Genomic DNA, 23,947 nt, shown 5'->3' with positions numbered 1-23,947 from the left:
CCTCTTGTCCTTCCTCTTCTCCTCTTTTCTGTGGTAGGACTTGTCTTTCCTCGCAATCTGCTGTGGGGGTTTGATGGCCAGAGACTCGTCCTCCTCTCCTCTGCAGAAACACACACAGCATCAGTGTCTCACACACACACCACACACAACACGAGTTTACGTTATTAATATCCCCATAAACCTCTTTTACTTCACCCTTCCCTCGCACTTTGTAACACATCTTTCCCTCGCGGGTCAAAATGACCCGAAGGCCTACAATTATACTTAAAAAATAATATTTTTTCTATTTTTGGGGGGCATTTTTTATTTTATTAACCTTTAAATTACTAGATTTGATAAATAAATAATTAATAAATAGTAATTTAAGCACATTCCTCACATTCTTTCAATTTAAATTCAAAATAACTCACATTTTCATACATAACCCTTTTAATTCAGCTGTAAATATCTTACATTGAGTGTCTTTGCGGACCTCTTGTGGAAACATAATAATATAAGATGATATTTCATGACTCTAGATGTCCTTATAGCTCTATATGGAGTAAATGAGCTGTTCCTCTGGGTCCTAAAGCCAGTTTCTCTTCAGTATGCGTTCAGATACACATGTAGGACATTATACAATCATTTTTTGGTAAAGTTTTAACATTTTTAGTCAGAATTTCTGAGCATTTTTAGGTTTTTCTATGTGAACTGAAGCATTCCTCACATTCCATTCATTCCTAAGGGGGTCAAATTGACCCGTCAGGGAAGGATTTGTTACTTTTTTAAATTTCAACCACAAATCTCCTCGAATCAATACAATGTGTGTGTGTGTGTGTATTCGTGGTTCAAGTGTGACAAAAGTCCTAGAGTCTTGGACCCTCTGATGAACACTTTAATAATGAGCTTCGTGTGAAAACGCCCGAGGGAAGGCAGAGGGTGAAGGAGAGACCTGTCTTCAGTCGAGTCTTCCCGCATGTAGGGTGAGTTCCTTATTGTTATTTCCATCTTGTGGTCTCGTAGCTCTCCTTCCTCCGGAGTGTCCCGTTTGGATTCCCGATCATCCGTCTGTCAGACAAAAAACACATCCGACTGGAAATGGCAGCAAATGTACAGAGACACTAAATATTTTACAATAAACTTGCATTCTCATAATCAGTCAATTCATATTGCCTGATGATTAAAGCAGGGCTCGACTTTAACGCTCGTCCGGGACCAGTAGAGTTTCTGAAGGAGCGAGTAAAAGAGAGTTTTACTTCTCGACCGGACAACTAGCCGGATTAACACGTCAATAACAGAAAATAATCATGGAATCACTAAAACGAGAGAATGATTCTGATGTTATTACATGTATTGTGAGTCGCGATCGATAGTGGATAATAAATGTGTTACTAACGGTAACAAGGTTGTGCTGTTCAGACTCTCAAAATGTGGAATTTTATATTTTTAACACATGACACAGTTTAGCGATCTCACACGACGAGCTGTTTTCCTGAACACCATCACGACTGAAAATGCGACACTGATTTCCTATTACAGTTCAATAAACAGTTTAAATGAAGTCACTTACATTTTAGACGCAATATTGACTGTTTTTGTTCTGTTTCAGCAGCGAAAATAGTTCCAAACAAAGATCCGTCACACATCTCACAGGAACACTTAACTGTGTTTTCATTACTGAATGATTCAGCGTTTTGAACGAATCAGTTGAGTCAAAGATTCAATGACTCATTCATAAACCGCTGTCTCATTCATAAACGAATCAGATGTTTGAGCGAATCGTTTGAATGAATGACTCACTGACTCGCTCATTAAGACGGTCCCCTGCCGCCACCTACTGGAGGTTTAGTTTCATGTTTTAAAGTATCGTTCTTTTCAACGTTTCTTATTTGTATATTCTAAAAATATTTTAAACAATCTCATAATATCATTTAATGCAGTTGTCATTTTTCAGTGTAAATGAATTAATTTGATCAGCCCTTCTTAGGGTAACAGCCCTATAGTGTCTTAATGGAATTTATTGATCAAATGTAGAAATTGAAAATGAACGATGAGGCATAATATTTAATAAGATTTTTTTTGGGGGGGGGGGTGCCCTTTAAAGGTGCAGATATTACAATATGCAGATTTAAATATATCAAAGCTGATTGAACACTGATGAGAATATTACTTCAGAATAAATTATATTTACAACACAATTTGTTTTTAGGACAAGCAACTTCTTCTCTCAGACAAGCGAGTGACAGATTTACTCGTGTGAAGGACAAGCTCATGAGAAGGGTTAGTGTGGAGCCCTGATTAAATCACATCATGCTACTTGCATATGAATTATAGCAGGGGTTTTCAAACCTTTAGTCCCCCAGATATGCTCATCCTCATGTGACCCCTGACCCCTTCTCTACTCTTCTCCCCTGACCTCTGACCTACTCTTCTCCCCTGACCCCTTCTCTACTCTTCTCCCCCGACCCCTTCTCTACTCTTCTCCCCTGACCTCTGACCCCTTCTCTACTCTTCTCCCCTGACCCCTTCTCTACTCTTCTCCCCTGACCTCTGACCCCTTCTCTACTCTTCTCCCCTGACCCCTTCTCTACTCTTCTCCCCTGACCTCTGACCCCTTCTCTACTCTTCTCCCCCGACCTCTGACCCCTTCTCTACTCTTCTCCCCCGACCTCTGACCCCTTCTCTACTGTTCTCCCCCGACCTCTGACCCCTTCTCTACTCTTCTCCCCTGACCTCTGACCCCTTCTCTACTCTTCTCCCCTGACCTCTGACCCCCGACCCCTTCTCTACTCTTCTCCCCCGACCTCTGACCCCTTCTCTACTCTTCTCCCCCGACCTCTGACCCCTTCTCTACTCTTCTCCCCTGACCTCTGACCCCTTCTCTACTCTTCTCCCCTGACCTCTGACCCCTTCTCTACTCTTCTCCCCTGACCCCTTCTCTACTCTTCTCCCCTGACCTCTTCTCTACTCTTCTCCCCTGACCCCTTCTTTACTCTTCTCCCCTGACCCCCGACCCCTTCTCCCCTGACCCCCGACCCCTTCTCCCCTGACCCCTTCTCCCCTGACCCCCGACCCCTTCTCCCCTGACCCCTTCTCTACTCTTCTCCCCTGACCCCTTCTCTACTCTTCTCCCCTGACCCCCGACCCCTTCTCTACTCTTCTCCCCTGACCTCTGACCCCCGACCCCTTCTCCCCTGACCCCCGACCCCTTCTCTACTCTTCTCCCCTGACCCCTTCTCTACTCTTCTCCCCTGACCCCCGACCCCTTCTCTACTCTTCTCCCCTGACCTCTGACCCCCGACCCCTTCTCCCCTGACCCCCGACCCCTTCTCTACTCTTCTCCCCTGACCCCCGACCCCTTCTCTACTCTTCTCCCCTGACCTCCGACCCCTTCTCCCCGACCCCTTCTCTACTCTTCTCCCCTGACCCCCGACCCCTTCTCTACCCTTCTCCCCTGACCTCTGACCCCCGACCCCTTCTCCCCTGACCCCCGACCCCTTCTCTACTCTTCTCCCCTGACCCCTTCTCTACTCTTCTCCCCTGACCCCCGACCCCTTCTCTACTCTTCTCCCCTGACCTCTGACCCCCGACCCCTTCTCCCCTGACCCCCGACCCCTTCTCTACTCTTCTCCCCTGACCCCCGACCCCTTCTCTACTCTTCTCCCCTGACCTCTGACCCCCGACCCCTTCTCTACTCTTCTCCCCTGACCTCCGACCCCTTCTCTACTCTTCTCCCCTGACCTCTGACCCCTTCTCTACTCTTCTCCCCTGACCTCTGACCCCCGACCCCTTCTCTACTCTTCTCCCCTGATCGGTCTGAAAACCCCAGGATTATGATTCAGCATTCATGAGTTTGATTGAAGCGTATGATGATGAACTGACTCTCTTACGTTCTTTACTCGTTTAGGGTCGCTCTTCTCTTCCAGCTCTCGTCTGCGCTTCTTCTCTTGGAGGATCTCGTCTAACGTTTTAACTTTCCAGGTTTCCTTTTCGTCCCCCATCAGCTCCAAATCACCTCCACTGAAACAACAGAGGAGAAGCTTGATCCACAGGTGCGTACACACACACACACACACACACACACACAAACACTCGCTCGCTCACACACACACACACACACCCCATCAGCTCCAAATCACCTCCACTGAAACAACAGAGGAGAAGCTTGATCCACAGGTGCGTACACACACACACACAAACACTCGCTCGCTCACACACACACACACCCCATCAGCTCCAAATCACCTCCACTGAAACAACAGAGGAGAAACTTGATCCACAGGTGCGTACACACACACACACAAACACTCGCTCGCTCACACACACACACACCCCATCAGCTCCAAATCACCTCCACTGAAACAACAGAGGAGAAGCTTGATCCACAGGTGCGTACACACACACACAAACACTCTCTCTCTCATACACTCGCACACACATTCAAACACTCTTACAAACACACACACATACAAACACTCTCTCACACACACACACTCACAATACACACACAATCACTCTCTCTCTCACACACACACAATCACTCTCTCTCTCGCACACACACAATCACTCTCTCACACACATTCAAACACTTACAAACACACACACACACAATCACTCTCTCTCACACAAACAAACACTCTCTCTCTCTCTCTCACTCGCACACACACACAATCACTCTCTCTCACACTCACTAACTCACTCGCACACACACACAAACACTCTCTCTCACACACTCATTCAAACACTCTCTCTCTCACTCACTCGCACACACACAAACACTCTCTCACACACTCATTCAAACACTCTTACAAACACACACAAACACTCTCTCTCTCCCTCACTCGCACACACACTCAATCTCTCTCACACTCACTAACTCACTCGCACAAACACTCTCTCACACACTCATTCAAACACTCTTACAAACACACACAAACACTCTCTCTCTCACTCACTCGCACACACACACAATCACTCTCTCTCACACACATTCAAACACTCTTACAAACACACACACACACACACACACACACACACAATAACTCTCTCTCTCACACACACACACACAAACAAACACTCTCTCACACACACAATCACTCTCTCTCACATACATTCAAACACTCTTACAAACACACAAACAAACACTCTCTCTCTCTCTCTCTCTCTCTCTCACACACACACACACACACATTCAGTAAAGCTTGATAAAGTTGATACCACAATCTTATAAATGGCTAAACCGCGTCACATGAGCTCACTCTGAACTCCCTCACTCATTCATTGTTGTCTTATTATTTCGCTTTATTTTCTGTCATTGAGGATCAGAATCAGTTCTGGGAGGATGTTCATGTTAAGAAGAAGACCCGAATTTGTAAAACTACGTTTTGGAAACGTACCACGTGGTAATAAACACAATAGGAATATTGTAATGATTCGGTGATTCGCCACCGCACTGTTTGTGAAAGGATGTTCCCGCAGAATTAATACAAATCACGGAATACAAAATTATGTGAGTGTTTAAGCAGATCACGAGCGTCAGATTCCCATGAACTTCACGCACGCGTCCGAGAGCTCTCGTGCACTCACTATCACAACAAAAGAAACAGCACGCGCACTTATACTTTAAACGGTAGCGCGCTTATTAACTAATATTAACAATGTAGAAGATTTTCAATATTTATTTACTCACCTGTGATTTATTCGGCGCGTTTTCACAACACCGGAAAAACAATTCACTTCCTCCTGCTTCCGGCCAATTACTTCCAGGTCGATGTGATGCGCAGATCGCGATGACGTCACACTGCCACCTGCCGGCGCTTTAGTGGATTGCACACAATAATATGTAAAAATAATAATATAATTCTCCTTGACATTGACGATTTGTTGTATTGATGGAAAAACGAATGCAATAAAAACACATAAGCTTAAACACGATTTAATTTATTTAATGATTTTATTGTTTTTTGTTGTTCTTAATACAAAATGTACATGTCATTAAAACAGATTTTTTTTAACTCGTGTAATCAAATCTAATCATTTACATTTTATTTTGAATATTTCACATTCCACCGTAATCACCAGCGCTGAGAAACGTCATGTACCACGTGACTACGCAGTTCGCGCCTCAGACATATGTTGATCTTTATTATAATTTTTCTTAACGTTTATTACTTTAGTAACTCGTTTGTACTTGTTTCTCAAATTATGTAAAATAATACTACATAATGTATGATCATCACAAGATGTAGTCGATCAAAATGTTATTGGCCTACAGTTAAAATAGGCAAACATAGCATAATAAGTAAGGCCTTGTGTGCAATAAACCCGAGTACAGAACTTAAACGCTAAAACTTAGCTGGTGTTTAGCTAGTTTTAGTTGGTCTTTTAGCTGCAAAAATGCACAAATCTTGCACTGTATACATTTAATAAAGAAATGCAAAATTCATTTGAATCCAAATGTTATCAATGCACAAATAAAGACCAAATTATACAGACAATTCCCATTAGTGGTTATTGTACATTATCAAAACGTACAGTACATCATTTCATATCAAGTCACCACAGTTTAGACATACATAACCTTGCCATTTCATCAAGTATTTGACAAATCTTCTGCTTCACAGAGATAAAACAAAGAGAACACGTGGAATAAATCCTCTCATCCATAAGGCAGACAAACACAGGGAAACTTCAAGTCATTTGATATTCTGGACACAATCTTAAAACTGCTCAAACAAGTAAATCTCTGACGGGCCAGAGACAAAATAAGAGACGAGAAGGAAAACAATTCTGTCAGTTTCCTGTAAAAAAAACAGGTGATTAAACAAGATCAAACACGAGCTGGACGAAGATTGTGGCTCGCTACAATCACTGCGTTTAATATATACAAAACCTGCTTGTCTTTTGTGGAATGAGAGACCAGTAAATTAACCTTATAAGAAATACTCTTGGAGAAACGTCCGTCATATTTCACCTTAAATCAAAATGTGTTTTTTTGCGCAAAGCCTAATTTGAGAGATTTTTGACATTATTTTCTTGAGAATGAACCAGTGGGATTAAAATAAAGTGGCCTTAAAAACAGGCTTTATCGTCTTAATGCAGAACACGAGCTGGATGTTTGCTGGTGAGAGTCACTCACTCACATGTAGAAACACCATACAATATTGCAACGTTTCTTTAAGTCTCTTTTGGTTGTCAATAAACCATCCAAAAGCAGAATTATTGGGTCCGCAAACCACAGTTATATACAGTGAGGCATGATCCCTGTGAAACCTGAAGCTTTGATGATTGATTCCTGCGTTTTGGACCCACAGCCAGCTTTCGTTGAGTTTAAAGGGATAGTTCACCCAACAATGAAAATTAGCCCATGATTTACTCACCCTGAAGTCATCCTAGGTGTATATGACACTCTTCTTTCAGATGAACACAATCAGAGTTATATAAAAAAATATCTTGGCTCTTCCAAGCTTTATAATGGCAGTGAATGGCTGTTTCTGTTTTGAAGTCCATCAAAGCGCATCCATGATGTGGCCTTTATCAACTCCCCGGAGTCCTGTGGAGGACTTTTAGATGCACTTTTATCATGGATAGATGCACTTTTATGGACTTCAAAACAGAAACGGTAATCCACTTCCATTATAAAGCTTGGAAGAGCCAGGATATTATTTTAAATAACTCTGATTGTATTCGTCTGAAAGAAGAATGTCATATACACCTAGGATGACTTGAGGAAGAGTAAATCATTTTTGGGTGAACTATCCCTTTAAAAGAACCGAGGTTCATTTGGCAGACGTGACGTCGTCGCCGCCGTGAGTCAAGTGCTTGTGCTCGGCCTCCGCTGATTGGCTGAGAGCGTGCTGGACGAGCGTGTCCCTCTGCATCTGCTTGGCCTTGTTATACAGCAGGACTCCCACGAACACCAGCACCGTCCCGCCCGCAGACACCACAGTAATGGAGTTATTGAACACGATGATGCTCAGCCAGATCGACAGCGCGTGCTTCACGGTGCTCGCCACACTACACACACACACACACACACACACACACACACACACACACACGCGCGCACACATCTCATCAGTTCACATCACATCCTCCTTCCAAATAGAATCTTTTGTAACTTTATAAATGTCTTTACTGTCACTTTCGATCAATTTAATTAATCCTTGATGAATAACAGTATTGATTTATTTTATTTATTTCCCCCCAAATCTTAAAATAAAAATTTGTACTGACCCCAAACTTTTGAATGGTAGTGTTTAGTGTTACAAAAGCTTTCTATTTCAGATAAATGTGAAGGAGGCACACCTGAATGTTACGGGTGAGAGCGTGTGAAGGAGGAGCACCTGAATGTTACGGGCGAGAGAGTGGGAAGGAGGAGCACCTGAATGTTACGGATGAGAGCGTGTGAAGGAGGCGCACCTGAATGTTATGGGTGAGAGAGTGTGAAGGAGGAGCACCTGAATGTTACGGGCGAGAGCGTGTGAAGGAGGAGCACCTGAATGTTACGGATGAGAGCGTGTGAAGGAGGAGCACCTGAATGTTACGGGTGAGAGCGTGTGAAGGAGGAGCACCTGAATGTTACGGGTGAGAGAGTGTGAAGGAGGAGCACCTGAATGTTACGGATGAGAGCGTGTGAAGGAGGCGCACCTGAATGTTACGGATGAGAGCGTGTGAAGGAGGAGCACCTGAATGTTACTGATGAGAGCTTGTGAAGGAGGAGCACCTGAATGTTACGGATGAGAGCGTGTGAAGGAGGTTTACCTGAATGTTACGGGTGAGAGCGTGTGAAGGAGGAGCACCTGAATGTTACGGGTGAGAGAGTGTGAAGGAGGAGCACCTGAATGTTACGGGTGAGAGCGTGTGAAGGAGGAGCACCTGAATGTTACGGGCGAGAGCGTGTGAAGGAGGAGCACCTGAATGTTACGGATGAGAGCGGAATGTTACGGGTGAGAGCGTGTGAAGGAGGAGCACCTGAATGTTACGGGTGAGAGCGTGTGAAGGAGGAGCACCTGAATGTTACGGGTGAGAGAGTGTGAAGGAGGAGCGCCTGAATGTTACAGGCGAGAGCGTGTGAAGGAGGAGCACCTGAATGTTACGGGCGAAAGCGTGTGAAGGAGGAGCACCTGAATGTTACGGGCGAGAGCATGGGAAGGAGGAGCACCTGAATGTTACGGATGAGAGCGTGTGAAGGAGGTTTACCTGAATGTTACGGGTGAGAGCGTGTGAAGGAGGAGCACCTGAATGTTACGGGTGAGAGAGTGTGAAGGAGGAGCACCTGAATGTTACGGGTGAGAGCGTGTGAAGGAGGAGCACCTGAATGTTACGGGCGAGAGCGTGTGAAGGAGGAGCACCTGAATGTTACGGATGAGAGCGTGTGAAGGAGGAGCACCTGAATGTTACGGATGAGAGCGTGTGAAGGAGGAGCACCTGAATGTTACGGGTGAGAGCGTGTGAAGGAGGAGCACCTGAATGTTACGGGTGAGAGAGTGTGAAGGAGGAGCGCCTGAATGTTACAGGCGAGAGCGTGTGAAGGAGGAGCACCTGAATGTTACGGGCGAAAGCGTGTGAAGGAGGAGCACCTGAATGTTACGGGCGAGAGCATGGGAAGGAGGAGCACCTGAATGTTACGGGCGAGAGCATGTGAAGGAGGAGCACCTGAATGTTACGGGTGAGAGAGTGTGAAGGAGGAGCACCTGAATGTTACGGGTGAGAGAGTGCGAAGGAGGAGCACCTGAATGTTACGGGTGAGAGCGTGTGAAGGAGGCGCACCTGAATGTTACGGGTGAGAGCGTGTGAAGGAGGCGCACCTGAATGTTACGGGTGAGAGCGTGTGAAGGAGGAGCACCTGAATGTTACGGATGAGAGCGTGTGAAGGAGGAGCACCTGAATGTTACGGGTGAGAGCGTGTGAAGGAGGCGCACCTGAATGTTACGGGCGAGAGCGTGTGAAGGAGGCACACCTGAATGTTACGGGTGAGAGCATGTGAAGGAGGAGCACCTGAATGTTACGGGTGAGAGCGTGTGAAGGAGGAGCACCTGAATGTTACGGATGAGAGCGTGTGAAGGAGGAGCACCTGAATGTTACGGGTGAGAGCGTGTGAAGGAGGCGCACCTGAATGTTACGGGCGAGAGCGTGTGAAGGAGGCACACCTGAATGTTACGGGTGAAAGCGTGTGAAGGAGGAGCACCAGAATGTTACGGGTGAGAGAGTGTGAAGGAGGAGCACCTGAATGTTACGGGTGAGAGAGTGTGAAGGAGGAGCACCTGAATGTTACGGGTGAGAGCGTGTGAAGGAGGAGCGCCTGAATGTTACAGGCGAGAGCGTGTGAAGGAGGAGCACCTGAATGTTACGGGTGAGAGCGTGTGAAGGAGGAGCACCTGAATGTTACGGGTGAGAGCGTGTGAAGGAGGAGCACCTGAATGTTACGGGTGAGAGCGTGTGAAGGAGGAGCGCCTGAATGTTACGGGTGAGAGCGTGTGAAGGAGGAGCACCTGAATGTTACGGGTGAGAGCGTGTGAAGGAGGAGCGCCTGAATGTTACGGGTGAGAGTGTGTGAAGGAGGCGCACCTGAACGTTACGGGTGAGATGCGGCCCATGAGCGCGTAGGCCGTGACGCTCTGCAAGTGGAAGAGGACGCCGTCGAACAGTAGAAGCAGAACCACATCCTGAGAGAGACTGAAGCTCTGCTCGCTCTTCCCGATCGCCGGCAGATCCTGCGGGACACACACACACACACACACATCAGCATGCTTAAAGTCCAGAGTATTACTGTGAAAAATTGATGTTAGAATTAATACATGTTTTTATGTGGTTATGTATTTTCCATTTAAATCAAATTGTATTTATTTAATTTATTTCAGTCAAATACTTTTTTTTTTTTTATTTAAATACAATGTTATATATTTATCTTAATTTATTTGAGTCTATTTAATTAATTAAATATTTTATATATTTACTTTTTTTTGTTGTAATTTCTTTACATTTTACAAGATTGCCATTTACCTGTGAGTAAAGGGATAGTTGTTTTATGTCGGGTCGATGTGTGTTAACACGTTTGTGATGCGGTCAGTGTTTAATAAAAGCGGGTCTCGGACGTGTGTTTGCAGGGACTGACCATCAGGAAGATCCAGGCAGGAACGAGCATGACCATTGCGGCGGCACTGGTGTAAAACTGCAGCTCTGGAGGACTAGAAAAACAAACACACACACACATCACAGTGCTTCTATCGCTCGGTTCTTCATGTTTCTTCACCTGTGTTTGGATTTAAGAGTCTCTACTCTTCCAGAAGAGGCGTGATAGCGCCCCCTACTGTACAACACTGAACACACACACAGATCAGCAACACTCACCTGAACTTATACTTGTCCCCACTCAGCAACTTCTTGGAAAACACATTCTGTAAGCTGAGAGAGGGAGAGTGTGCATTAGATGAGGGTTACTGTGGTGTGTGTGTGTGAAGGAAGAGTGTGTGAGCTCTGTGTGTGTGTGTGTGTGTGTGTGTGTGTGTGTGTGTGTGTGTGTGTGTGTGTGTGAGCTGTGTGTGTGTGTGAAGGAGAGTGTGCGAGCTGTGAGTGTGTGTGTGTGTGTGTGTGTGTGTGTGTGTGTGTGTGTGTGTGTGTGTGTGAAGGAGAGTGTGTGAGCTCTGTGTGTGTGTGTGTGTGTGTGTGTGTGTGTGTGTGTGTGTGAAGGAGAGTGTGTGTGTGTGTGTGTGTGTGTGTGAAGGAGAGTGTGCGAGCTGTGAGTGTGTGTGTGTGTGTGTGAGCTGTGAGTGTGTGTGTGTGTGTGTGTGTGTGTGTGTGTGTGTGTGTGTGTGTGTGTGTGTGTGTGTGTGTGTGTGTGTGAGCTGTGTGTGTGTGTGTGTGTGTAGGAGAGTGTGTGAGCTGTGCGTGTGTGTGTGAAGGAGAGTGTGTGAGCTGTGAGTGTGTGTGTGTGTGTGTGTGTGTGTGTGTGTGTGTGTGTGTGTGTGTGTGTGTGTGTGTGTGTGTGTGTGTGTGTGTGTGTGTGTGTGAAGGAGAGTGTGTGAGCTGTGAGTGTGTGTGTGTGTGAAGGAAGAGTGTGTGTGTGTGTGTGTGTGTGTGTGTGTGTGTGTGTGTGTGTGTGTGTGTGTGTGTGTGTGTGTGTGTGTGTGTGTGAAGGAAGAGTGAGTGTGTGTGTGTGTGTGTGTGAAGGAAGAGTGAGTGTGTGTGTGTGTGTGTGTGTGTGTGTGTAGGAAGAGTGAGTGTGTGTGTGTGTGTGTGTGTGTGTGTGTGTGTAGGAAGAGTGAGTGTGTGTGTGTGTGTGTGTGTGTGTGTGTGTGTGAGCTGTGAGAGTGTGTGTGTGTGTGTGTGTGTGAGAGCTGTGAGTGTGTGTGTGAAGGAGAGTGTGTGAGCTGTGAGTGTGTGTGTGAAGGAAGAGTGTGTGTGTGTGTGTGTGTGTGTGTGTAGGAGAGTGTGTGAGCTGTGAGTGTGTGAAGGAAGTGTGTGTGTGTGTGTGTGTGTGTGTGTGTGTGTGTGTGTGTGTGTGTGTGTGTGTGTGTGTGTGAAGGAAGAGTGAGTGTGTGTGTGTGTGTGTGTGTGTGTGTGTGTGTGTGTGTGTGTAGGAAGAGTGTGTGAGCTGTGAGTGTGTGAAGGAAGTGTGTGTGTGTGTGTGTGTGTGTGTGTGTGTGTGTGTGTGTGTGTGTGTGTGTGTAGGAAGAGTGAGTGTGTGTGTGTGTGTGAGTGTAGGAAGAGTGAGTGAGTGTGTGTGTGTGTGTGTGTGTGTGTGTGTGTGTGTGAGCTGTGAGTGTGTGTGTGTGTGTGTGTGTGTGTGAGCTGTGAGTGTGTGTGTGTGTGTGTGTGTGTGTGTGTGTGTGTGTGAGCTGTGAGTGTGTGTAGTACCAGTCCATGATGTTGGTGGAGAGCGCGGCGGAGAATCCCAGCATGTTGAAGCTGATCTCAGTGGCAGTGCAGAGCGCCAGACCCAACATCACAGGAATCAGGGACACGTTCACCCAGAAACCTGACACACACACACACACACACACACACACACACACACTGTTGATCAGACGACTGATTACTGGCTCAAGTCAAGAGAAGTCAAGTCTGTGTTATTCCGCTTTTTTATATATTAAAGGTGCAGTATGGAACTTTTTCACTCTACTAAAGCACACAAATACCATAATCTGTTTGCATATATTGAGGAAACATATGCTAAGTTTCTACAGCCAGTTATTTTACACTGAAATGTGTGTTTCCAGGCTGGAGTGTGTGTTATTGCTTTGGTCTGTGATACTGCATGTTGACAATTTTCATTTTCCATTGCGCTCGTTCCTGTTGCGTGTCTCAAACTGGCGACCCGTGTGAGCGTCGAGTCTGTGGAGGCGGGGCGGGAGAATCCATGATCTCTGATATTTAGAATTTGGACTGCAGTACCTATTTCCACCTCTAGCTGTCATTCCTACAGACTGCACCTTTAAGAGTGTCACAATGTATCACAATATGCAACTGCATGCATGTATTGTCTATAGTTCACCAAGATGAAGGTTGACCGAGATATGGTAAACCCAGAGGGTCACACATTTGAGCATCCATGTTCACATTTTATTAAAATATAATAGTTTAAACTTTTTAAATGCAAGTACAGTAGTGGCCAAAAGTGATGCCCAGCCTAGGACAATCTCTCAAATATTATTATAAATGTGTTACAGATTTTGTAGTCATATTGTGACACCAAGTTGTGCTTGGAGTTTAATGTTTTATTTGTGATTATAACTTGAGGAACATGATAAATTGTGCAAACATCATTTTTGTCCAGACTGTCAGACAAAGAAATTGAGGACATGCAGAAACAAGAGAGAACCAACTAAGTATTAATAACTGATTATGTTTGCTTTTTCCTGTCAGCTTTTAGTTTTTCTATGCGTTTTTGTTAGCATAGGTAAACCTGTAGCTGTAGTCTGCCTTTTTAGCCAAATAACTCTGTCAGATAAAGACCATAACCAAGTTTATAATTTTGTTCTTTCATCATATTTAATATATATATATATATATATATATATTCCTCATATTTTTATGTTTAATCGAACTTATAGGGTCACTTTCGGACGTCAGGGACAGACTGTAAGCATTAGTGTCGACATAATTCTGTATTTTTAGCTCAGCAGAATGATGAATATTTCTATTGCCCTGTGCATTATGGGGCAGGACCGAGTCCTCATGTTCAAGTGTATTGTGACATCCCTACTAGATTGAGCCGAGTGTGGACGCTTGTTTCTGCCACTGAATAAACATGAAAAAAGGTAACTGCGACTTTTTTACTCGCACAAATCTGACATTTTTTCTTGCAATTGCAAGTTTACATTTCGTAATTCAGTCTTTAAAGCTCACAGTTTGTGAGTTTATATCTAAAAATTGAGGAAAAAATTTGTTAGAGAAAATAAACAGAATTGTGAGAAAATAAACAGAATTGTGAGAAAATAAACAGAATTGTAAGAGAGAAAAAAAAAAAATCACAATTCCGTGAGAAAAAAAAGTCAGGATTGCAAAAAAAAGTCTGAATTGCGAGAAAAAAAATTGGAATTGCGAGTTAATATCAATTCTGAGAGAAAAAAAAAAAGTCAGGTTTGCACAAAAAAAAAAAAAAGAATTGGGAGATAAAAAGTTTTTAAAATGAGAACAAGCTTCCACACTCTGGGGCTCGTTCTTCGTACGTTGCTTATTACATCCGAGATCAAATGACACATCCAAGATGATATCATCGTGCTAATCATGATCTGGCTAACTCGGTTCTTCGAACACACTTGCCGGATATGATTAGTATCGCTGGATTGAGTTATCTGAGATAATTGCGCGTTCATGCGCTGGGTTAAAAGGGGATATGTATCGATAGTAGAAACATTGATCAGCAACGCTGCTATTGGCTGTTCAGCGTGGCCAAAGAGCAGGCTCAGTTTTTCTCCTCAGCAGAGCAAGAACAGTTGAAGTTTATTCGGAATTTTAATGTTTAATCAAAACGCCAGGGAACACCTCAAAGTCTGCAAAAGCCAGGAGAGAGGGCTGGCAAAAAGTAGCAGACAATTTAAATCCGTTAGAAGTGGCCATGTTAGATGTTTTTATCACTTATTAGCCTATATTTTTGTATTTTAATAGTTGCATAATTACTTTGTTCATTGTAATGTCAGAGTCACCACACTAGAACATGGGAACAAATAAAAGTGAAGTACAAAAATATTCTACATAATGGTAATTTTTAGTTATATTATAGTCTCTTTTATAAAATGCACTGTTAAACTAGATGTACCGCATGGCGGTACAAAATATGACCGTCGCTCAGGCCTGCACTGGCTTTCCACAAAAATAAATGACGTGGAGCAATTAGGCTGTATTGCGTGTTTAAGTAGTAGTATGTGCATGTCTGTCTGTGTGTGTGTGTATGTGTGTGTGTTTGTGTATGTGTGTGTCTGTGTGTGTGTGTGTGTCTGTGCGTGTATGTATGCGTGCGTACATGTGTGTGCGCGTGTGTGTTTGTGTGTGTGTGTCTGTGCATGTGGATTTGTATGTGTGTGTATGGGTGTGTGTCTGTGCGTGTGGATGTCAGTGTGTGTGCATGCTTGCGTTTGTTTGTATTCCTGCATGTGTGTGTGTGTGACAGTATCATCCTAAACCAGCAACCCTTCGCTCAACACCACCATCTACAGGCCGATGAGTGTACAGTCACTAAATGTGCACATAAATGAATTTATTTTATACCCCCCCATGGATGAAATTCTACGAAACTTAGCAGAGGATACCCCCAGAGGATGTCAAGTTAATCATACACATGAAATATGGTGCAGTTCTGAACATCTCAACTGAAGATAGGGGCGATTAAAGCAGAATAATATTGCATTTTCATTTTTTATGGGAGGGGCGCAAATCACAAATGAGTGATTATGGGCTAGGTTGATGTGGGCCCTTAAGACCAACATACCATAAAAATGTCTTCATCCTCGGTGCCACGGTTCAGGTAGTTATTTAGGAAAAACTGAATTTTTTGGGTTTGGGGGGGCCCAGCGCGGTGGGGGAGTGGCCCCCGGGGACCAAACGAAATTTTTCCGTAAAAGTCTAGTGGGGCTACATGCCCACCAAATTTCATGTTCCCCGGTGTTTCGGTGTCCCTGGTATTGTTGACGAAAAATTCAGTAGATGACGAAAAAAAATAATAAATGGTTGTCTGTTTATAAAAGCAACCAAGAAAAAGATCTTAGTAGCCTACACTGTAAAATAATTTTTGCTGCATTAAATTAAGGCTGTATAGTCATTTCAACTGTTAAATCTTGAGTAATGATGAATTGCTTTGACATGTGAAAGTGAAAACTGATAAACTTATGTTAATGTAAAAATATTTTGCCATGAGTTATTAATCACATTTTTCCCGAGTGTAGTTCATTCTAATGACATTGTGTTTTTCTCTTTTGTGCGCTTTTACATAATACAACAACACTTGTATCTGTTCCCAAGAAAGTGGTGGCTGAAATATGTGCAGTAAGTGGACATTTTCTAACTTTCCAAAGGAAAGAATGTATAAGACTTTGTAATGTCCATTTGTTTCCATTGCACTGGACAGTGAATAAACCCTGTCAGATAACTGTCATATGGAGGAACTAGCCTACCTGCAAGTGCATAAATAACTTTACTTCATTTATATTTGTATGCTTTATGGCTGCAATATAAGTGTCAGGATTCCACATCTCCAGAAAGGCCTACAGAAGAGTCTGCACAGACAGAGTAGACATAGGCCTACAGGTGGGCAGTGGATAGACAACTTTTCCTTTTTATTTCTTGCATGAGGCATGTGTCTAATATCTCTTGTTGCAGGCACTTGACCACTGGCTTTTCTTTACAAAGAACAATTGAAATAAAACTCAAGGAACTAAGCATATTTGTCTTTTATTAAACATTTAATGAAAAGTGTTTTTTTGGGGGGGCAATGTTGTGTAATATGGCACATGCAACAGTGTCACAGGCCCTGTCAGGTGTGCAACCCTCAGACTTATCAGACACTGAAATCTTCCCTTTAGTTAGCCAAAGTTCATTTCATTGTGTGCCCTTGTCCTGGCTAGAGCTGCATTGTAACTGGTTTGGGTCAGGGAATGGGGTCATAAAACACCTGTCTGCAGGAACATGTCATAATCACCTATGAAAAAATGCAGTTCTGTTAGGATCAGCATAAGTGTATGTAATACAGTGAGCTTGATATTTAATTGTGGAACTTTTCTTACCACTTTCAAATAATGTGCATAAATGTGAATCTCTGAAAATTCTTAAGTCATACACAGATCCTGGCCATTTTGCTTTCACATTTGTGATATGGAAGATTTTAGTCAACTGCCTTTTTTTTATTTGATATAATATTATTAATCTGGAATATTAAGAATCCCAATAGTAACTGGGCTGCACATTTACATTGTGAACCCCCTTTCTGTTCACATAATCCCCTTCATTGAGGCCTTGATGGCAGTCTATGGTAGCCTACTATAGTAGTCTATGGTACCAAAGCCTGAGTGACATATACTGTAATCGGCATGGTCATGATTGCATGATCTTCATAAAAAATTATGATAGCCAAAAAAAAAAAAAACTGCTTTACAACATTGGGTCTTAAAAACCTAAAACTGTTTTTTAAACCTAAAAGCGCCAGGTAAACTCCGAATGACACGACAGACAGCACTTTCCATCAAGTTCTCCGCATCTCCAATAGTGTTTAGGAAAGAGCCACTCGCAAATAATCTTAGGGCAATGCAAACAGTTTGTGCTGTAGTTAAAGCCCGACTCCGACAAGTCGAAAATAAATGTGCGTTTCCAACAAATTAATAATGTAAACGACAATCTCACGAGTCACGAGAAAAAATATAAATCTCAGAAAGTGCACTATCGCGCTGCGCTGGACTTCCCGTATCAGCTCCGCTTATGAAGCCGCAGTCTAATCCTGTTTCAAATAAGCCTGCTCCCGAGCAGGTTCAAGCTTACGGACCTGTTGCTATGACAGCAAGTCCAGGATGAGCGTCGAAGAACCAAACAATCCAAGATCATGCCAAATCGTCAACAATCAAATCCAGCTAACTGAGTTAGCGACGTACGAAGAACGGGCCCCTGGTCCCTCCCTCAGTGCATGTCTGTGGGATTAATCCTGTTTCCTTCCACTGACTCTGAGTGCGATTCCTCAGAAGGGTTACAGCACAGTTGTGTGTGTTTGCACGGTCAGTCATACGCAGGATCTCGTGGATGCCGTCGTGTGTGTGTGTGTTCACCTGTGTATTCTCCCAGAATGAGGCGGGACATGATGACGGTGAAAATAGGAGCCGAACTCTTCACCGTCTCCGCGAACGACACGGCCACGTTCTTCAGACTGACCAAACCCAGCACTACAGTCGTGAACCTGCCAACACACAGGAGGAGGAGGATGAGCCATCAGACCCGTCAAACAAGTCCCACCACTTACTTTTCCTTAATCAATCAAGCCGATCTGAAGCCCAGTTGGCTTTTGTTCTACTTTACATGCCTGTTTTTGTCAAATTCTCCCTCATGCACTTTACACTCAAACATTTCCATGTTAAATACGCACATATGCAACATCACAGAATCCTCACATCCCACACTAACCGCCATTAAAGGATTAGTTCACTTCAGAATGAACATTTCCTGATCATTTACTCTCCTCCACGTCATCCAAGATGTTCATGTCTTTCTTTCTTCAGTCGAAAAGAAATGAAGGTTTCTGAGGAAAACACTCCAGGATGTTTCTCCATATAGTGTCTTCAATGGAGTCCAACAGGTTGAAGGTCCAGATGTGAGTTTCAGTCAAACCAGCCCACATTTATAACAAAAACATTTATATACTTTTGAACAACTAATGCTGGTCTTGCACTAGCTGTGATGCGACACACATTACGTAATCAGGTTGAAAGGTCAAGCGTGACGTAGGCGTAAGAACAGACCCAGTGTTTACTAAGAGAACCTGCAAAGACTAAATCAAACCTCATTTACAAAAAATAAATAAATAAAAAGTAAAACAACGATGTCGGACGATTTTGAAGTTGGAGGAGAAAAGTTGTTTGCCCTACTCTACATTTATAAACCGGATCACGCGTGACCTTTCAACCCGATTACGTAATGTGTGTTGCATCACAGCTAGTGCAAGACCAGCCTTTGTGGTTCAAAAGTATATAAATGTTTATTATGTTATAAGATGTTTGTCTAGATAAGACTCTTATTCCTCGGCTGGATCATGTCTTTGAAGCTGCACTGGAACTCACATCTGGACCTTCGACCCGTTGGACTCCATTGAAGTCACTATATGGAGAAACATCCTGGAATGTTTTCCTCAAAAAACTTCATTTCCTTTCCACTGAAGAAAGAAAGACATGGACGTCTTGGATGACGTGGAGGAGAGTAAACTAATTCTGAAGTGAACTACACCTTTAACAGAGCTGTGTGTGTTGTAAACACACGCACACACACGCACCTCATGAGTCCCACAAACAGCATGATCATGATGAAGTTGGAGGGGTATTCGGCGCGGGACTTGTGCTGGTAAAGCGGACACGGCACCAACATTTTACCACAGCCAATCACAGTTGTGGAGAGCATCTGGACGGCACCTAAAACAGACAAAGACAAAAACATACACTCATGCACACAGGAATGTGAGGTGAGGTATATATAAACAAGGCAATATAGTTTACATCAGTATACAGTAGTTTGATATTACGAGCGCATCAGGACACAGACTGAGCTTTAGCTTGAGAACATGAGACGTGCTTTATATGAAGGGCTTCATAATAACTCCTAATACATAAGCCTAGTTCACATGCAGGTCTTACTGCAAAACATGTAATTGTATCTGAATATGATGAACAGAACTCCACAGGCTGAAGAACACTCACACGAGGAGCGTTTGTGCTTTAAAAACACCAAAAACAACCAGACGAACTGATATAAACTTCAAGCATTATTACAGACAATAAACACTCAGTAATTAAAAAAGAACAAATAAAAAATTTGCAATCACAAAAATAAATACAACCGAACACAGATATGACTGAAATAAACCGTGTTTTAAGATTGTCAGGTATTCGGGTTCAGAAACTGTTATCAAGTGTAAAATAACAGCAGTTTATAACATATACATTACAAATATAGTTACAAAAGTTATTCAGTCAAGAAGAGTGAATTTTCTCTGTCTTCTGTTATTTGATTAGTGTTATTATAGAGAATATTAGTGTTATTATAGAGAATATTAGTGTTATTATAGAGAATATTAGAGTTATTATAGAGAATATTAGTGTTATTATAGAGAATATTAGAGTTATTATAGAGCAGGAATATTAGTGTTATTATAGAGAATATTAGTATTATTATAGAGAATATTAGTGTTATTATAGAGAATATTAGTGTTATTATAGAGAATATTAGTGTTATTATAGAGAATATTAGTGTTATTATAGAACAGGAATATTAGTGTTATTATAGAGAATATTAGAGTTATTATAGAGAATATTAGTATTATTATAGAGAATATTAGTGTTATTATAGAGCAGGAATATTAGTGTTATTATAGAGAATATTAGTGTTATTATAGAGAATATTAGTGTTATTATAGAGCAGGAATATTAGTGTTATTATAGAGAATATTAGTGTTATTATAGAGAATATTAGTGTCATTATAGAGCAGGAATATTAGTGTTATTATAGAGAATATTAGTGTTATTATAGAGACAGGAGTATTATATAGTAAATAGTATATAATATTAGGCTACTGTCACTTTAAGAGCTGCACGGATCCAATATACTGATACACACGCGTTTTCTTTCTCAACCGTTTACACTCACTCAAGACATAACCGACTGCGTTTACGAGGGTATTTTGTCATAAACACGCGGAGGAGAACCTGTATCTCGCACTATACAGTATATCAGACGACTTTCTGAGCGCACGACGTATTGGATGCGTGCGAGGACAGCGTTCAGCCTTCTTGTGCTTGAAAGGTTTAAAGTCATTTAATTTTTGATTTAGAATATTTATATAATAAATTTGATTTTTGAAATATTTGTTGTTGGACATTAAATATGCCATATGCCAAATATATGTTGTTACAATATTAGAGTGTAATGCGATTGTAACCCTTTTTTGCCCATAATATACGTATATAGCACAGCCTACATGTTACATTCTCTCTATTTGTGTTCAGAGCCTTCATTGTTTGTAGGAACACATTGGGCAAGATGTTTTTTTATCAGAATAGAAAAAAGTAGAAAATACCGAGATATATATCATATATCCCCATTAAGCCGAAATACAGAGATATGATTTTTCTGTCCTGAGAGTATGGAGATAAAATGTGCTTGAATAATGTCACAGTGCAAACCACCTTTTACTATGAACTCAAACCTCTTGACCGATACACTTTTACAGGCATTTAAATTTAAAGTCCCGCTGTGGTGAAAATCCAGCTTTTAATGTAGTTTATGTGTCTATGTGGTGTGTTTAATATGCTTTAAGACAAACCATGTGTAAGTTCATAAGTCGACACCATTGCTGAATATTTCCTCCTTAAAACTGCAGTGAACCAAAGACAGTCTCAAACACACGCTTTGAAATCGCTGGTGTTTCTGACGTCACAAACTACCTTGTAACCAATCAGATCAACGTGTGATCGTCAACCAGTGGATCTCTGAGCTGAGCGAGTGAGTGGAGGCGGGGCGAATTTGCATATTCATAGAACCACGCATACTAAATGAGGCGAGGGTGTCGAGTTACATTACATTTTTTTCAAGGAAAAAACGTCTAAATATGTAATTCTGGTGATCAAAGATGAGTTTTAAGGGATAAAATGATTGACTACAAGGGGGACTTTAATCTTATTTCACGTGGGAACCCTGGAAATATCTTTTTTGAAATTTTGTGGTGAAGTTCGATCTGATCGTGTTCTTCCCCCATCTCCCGAATAGAGGCCAAGTTCACTTACATGCTTTGTTTGCCGAGAAAGAGGTTTATTGCGCTTATCTTTGTTTGAGAATCAGCGTTTACAGACGGCTAAATCAGAGCGTAATTGCGCGGGAAGGACACATCTGGGAAACCTACCCAGCATGCTCGGCTCTCCCTCCAGCAGAGAGAGTATGTACTTGTTGAGGAAGAGCGTGCAGAAGCTGAAGAAGTACCAGAGCGCCAGGTACGTCAGAGCCCTGGAGTTCCACACGCCGGCGTCGTCCTCGATCACCGTGGTCTCTGTGATGGTGATCTTCAGGACCGGCTCTCCCGGCGTGCTCTCGCTGCGGGACAGCATCACTCGCTCCTGACGCGGCCGGAAGCTGCCGAACGAGGGCCAGAACGAGGACTTCCCTGAGCGCTCGCTGCCGGCCATGGTGCGGGAAGATGGTGGCAAACTCCAGGAGTAATGAACTCTGCGAACACAGGAAAATAAGCTCATGATTCTACTCCAAAACTCCAGAACGTCATGATATAATAGATCGCTAAAGTCAGCTTAATTTTATTCATGGAATATCACAGTGTTTATTATAGATGATTTATTGGTACACATCATTGAATCAGAATAAGTTGATAAGAATAAGGGGTGGTGGTGGCGCAATGGATAAGACACATGCCTTTGGTGTGAGAGACCCGGGTTCGAATCCACTGTGAGACACCAATGTGTCCCTGAGCAAGACACTTAACCCCTAGTTGCTCCAGAGGCGTGCGACCTCTGACATATATAGCAATTGTAAGTCGCTTTGGATAAAAGCGTCAGCTAAATGAATAAATGTAAATGTAAGTTCCTCTTGCAGCATCTCTTCTCTGATGATGTGGGCGGAGCAACCTGTCACTCACATGAGATCAGCCAATAGCAAACCACAACCATCCAATCAATTCCCCACGGACACAATCAAGCCCCGCCCACATTTGTTCTTGTCCGGCAAGCGTTTCACTCGATTATACGACACAATAGAGAAGAAAAGACCAGCGTAAAACTTCCCATTCATGACACACCTTAATAATTAAATGGATCTAGTCCAAATATTATGTAAAGCTGATGGGTGTGTGTGAACACAAAAGCATGTGTGGTACATTAATAATGAATAAATGACACAAATAGCATGAATTATGTGTGACCGGTTTGTATCAGGTATTTATAAAAACAAGTAACATGTAAAAACATGTATGCACACAATAACCGCATTGTATCAAATGACTCATTTAAATCGTACAGTTAAAGACAATTAATATATAGTAGGACCTTGCTAAGTTACTTTTTTACGTGTGTCTTTAAGTGAGTGTTGAAATACTTTTTAGAGTATTTATGAATGTTATATGTGCTCCGAGCTAGTTTATATACTTATGTCTTGTATGTTTGTTTAATCTATTTGTTTCAGTTGGTTTATGATTATTTAAAGGAATTAAAAGCCTACATGTTTATGCTAGTATTTCTTCAAAACAATACATTACAAATAAAGACCAAAGATCATTAAGACTCCATTCCGCTTCATGTAAGATATCTGCACAAACAAACAGGATGAAGTGATACTGTTAAACAGAAACATGATACTCTACCCAATGTGTTCATCCGAGACATTTAATCCGCATCGAAACACGCTTCATCTTCGGAGCTCTTTCACATTCTCTCATGGAAGCAGTGACTGAAGTTCAACTGAAATCATGAGGATCGGGATTCGGGATCTATCGACACGTCTTCACTGCACTGATCCTCTTTCCTGATGTTTGTGCATAAGCTGCGTGACTCTGCGCAGTGTAACAAAGAGGAAATGCTTTTGTTGTCAATCGCTCTGCGCACTTGGAGCGCAGCTTTGACTGGAGAAACTACATGAACGTCAAGATGCGGAAGTTGGATTTTTTTTTATTACAAATTAAAGGTTGCAGACATTAACAGTGAGAAGAAAAACAGACATAAGAGAATAAATTAGGCTACACAAATCAATACAATATTACATTTTGTCAATATGAAAAATAAAC

The 23,947-nt window shown here is 42.6% G+C and overlaps 2 protein-coding genes across 2 annotated transcripts in view; both read right to left on the bottom strand.

Annotated features, from left to right (window-relative positions):
• LOC309512831 (uncharacterized protein) overlaps positions 1–5,758 on the bottom strand; it is a gene marked incomplete at its 3' end in the record, with an annotated part of 11,410 nt that extends 5,652 nt beyond the window's left edge. The window contains exons 1-4 of the mRNA XM_082188556.1: positions 5,669–5,758; positions 3,870–3,999; positions 932–1,047; positions 1–100 (exon numbers count right to left, since the gene is read on the bottom strand). The exon at positions 1–100 is cut by the window's left edge and continues 28 nt beyond it. Of these exons, the coding sequence (XP_082044682.1) occupies positions 1–100; positions 932–1,047; positions 3,870–3,980 (327 nt within the window). The 5' untranslated portion in view covers positions 3,981–3,999; positions 5,669–5,758. The remainder of the gene's footprint in view (positions 101–931; positions 1,048–3,869; positions 4,000–5,668) is intronic.
• A 155-nt stretch (positions 5,759–5,913) lies between these two features.
• On the bottom strand, positions 5,914–23,740 carry LOC309512002 (solute carrier family 35 member E2A). Its single transcript, XM_082187407.1, has 9 exons — positions 23,523–23,740; positions 22,064–22,404; positions 19,445–19,580; positions 18,231–18,358; positions 12,838–12,958; positions 11,332–11,385; positions 11,096–11,168; positions 10,549–10,694; positions 5,914–7,995 (listed from the first exon to the last, which is right to left on the bottom strand). The coding sequence occupies exons 2-9, from the start codon at positions 22,341–22,343 to the stop codon at positions 7,758–7,760; spliced, it is 1,176 nt and encodes a 391-aa protein (XP_082043533.1). The 5' UTR covers positions 22,344–22,404; positions 23,523–23,740; the 3' UTR covers positions 5,914–7,757.
• Positions 23,741–23,947: the final 207 nt, after the last annotated feature.

Source organism: Leuciscus leuciscus (assembly GCF_965113295.1).
Source record: "Leuciscus leuciscus genome assembly, chromosome: 13".
Lineage (NCBI taxonomy): Eukaryota > Metazoa > Chordata > Actinopteri > Cypriniformes > Leuciscidae > Leuciscus > Leuciscus leuciscus.
The sequence above is the reverse complement of the archived record's forward strand: the minus strand, read 5'-3'. Positions and strand labels throughout refer to the sequence as shown.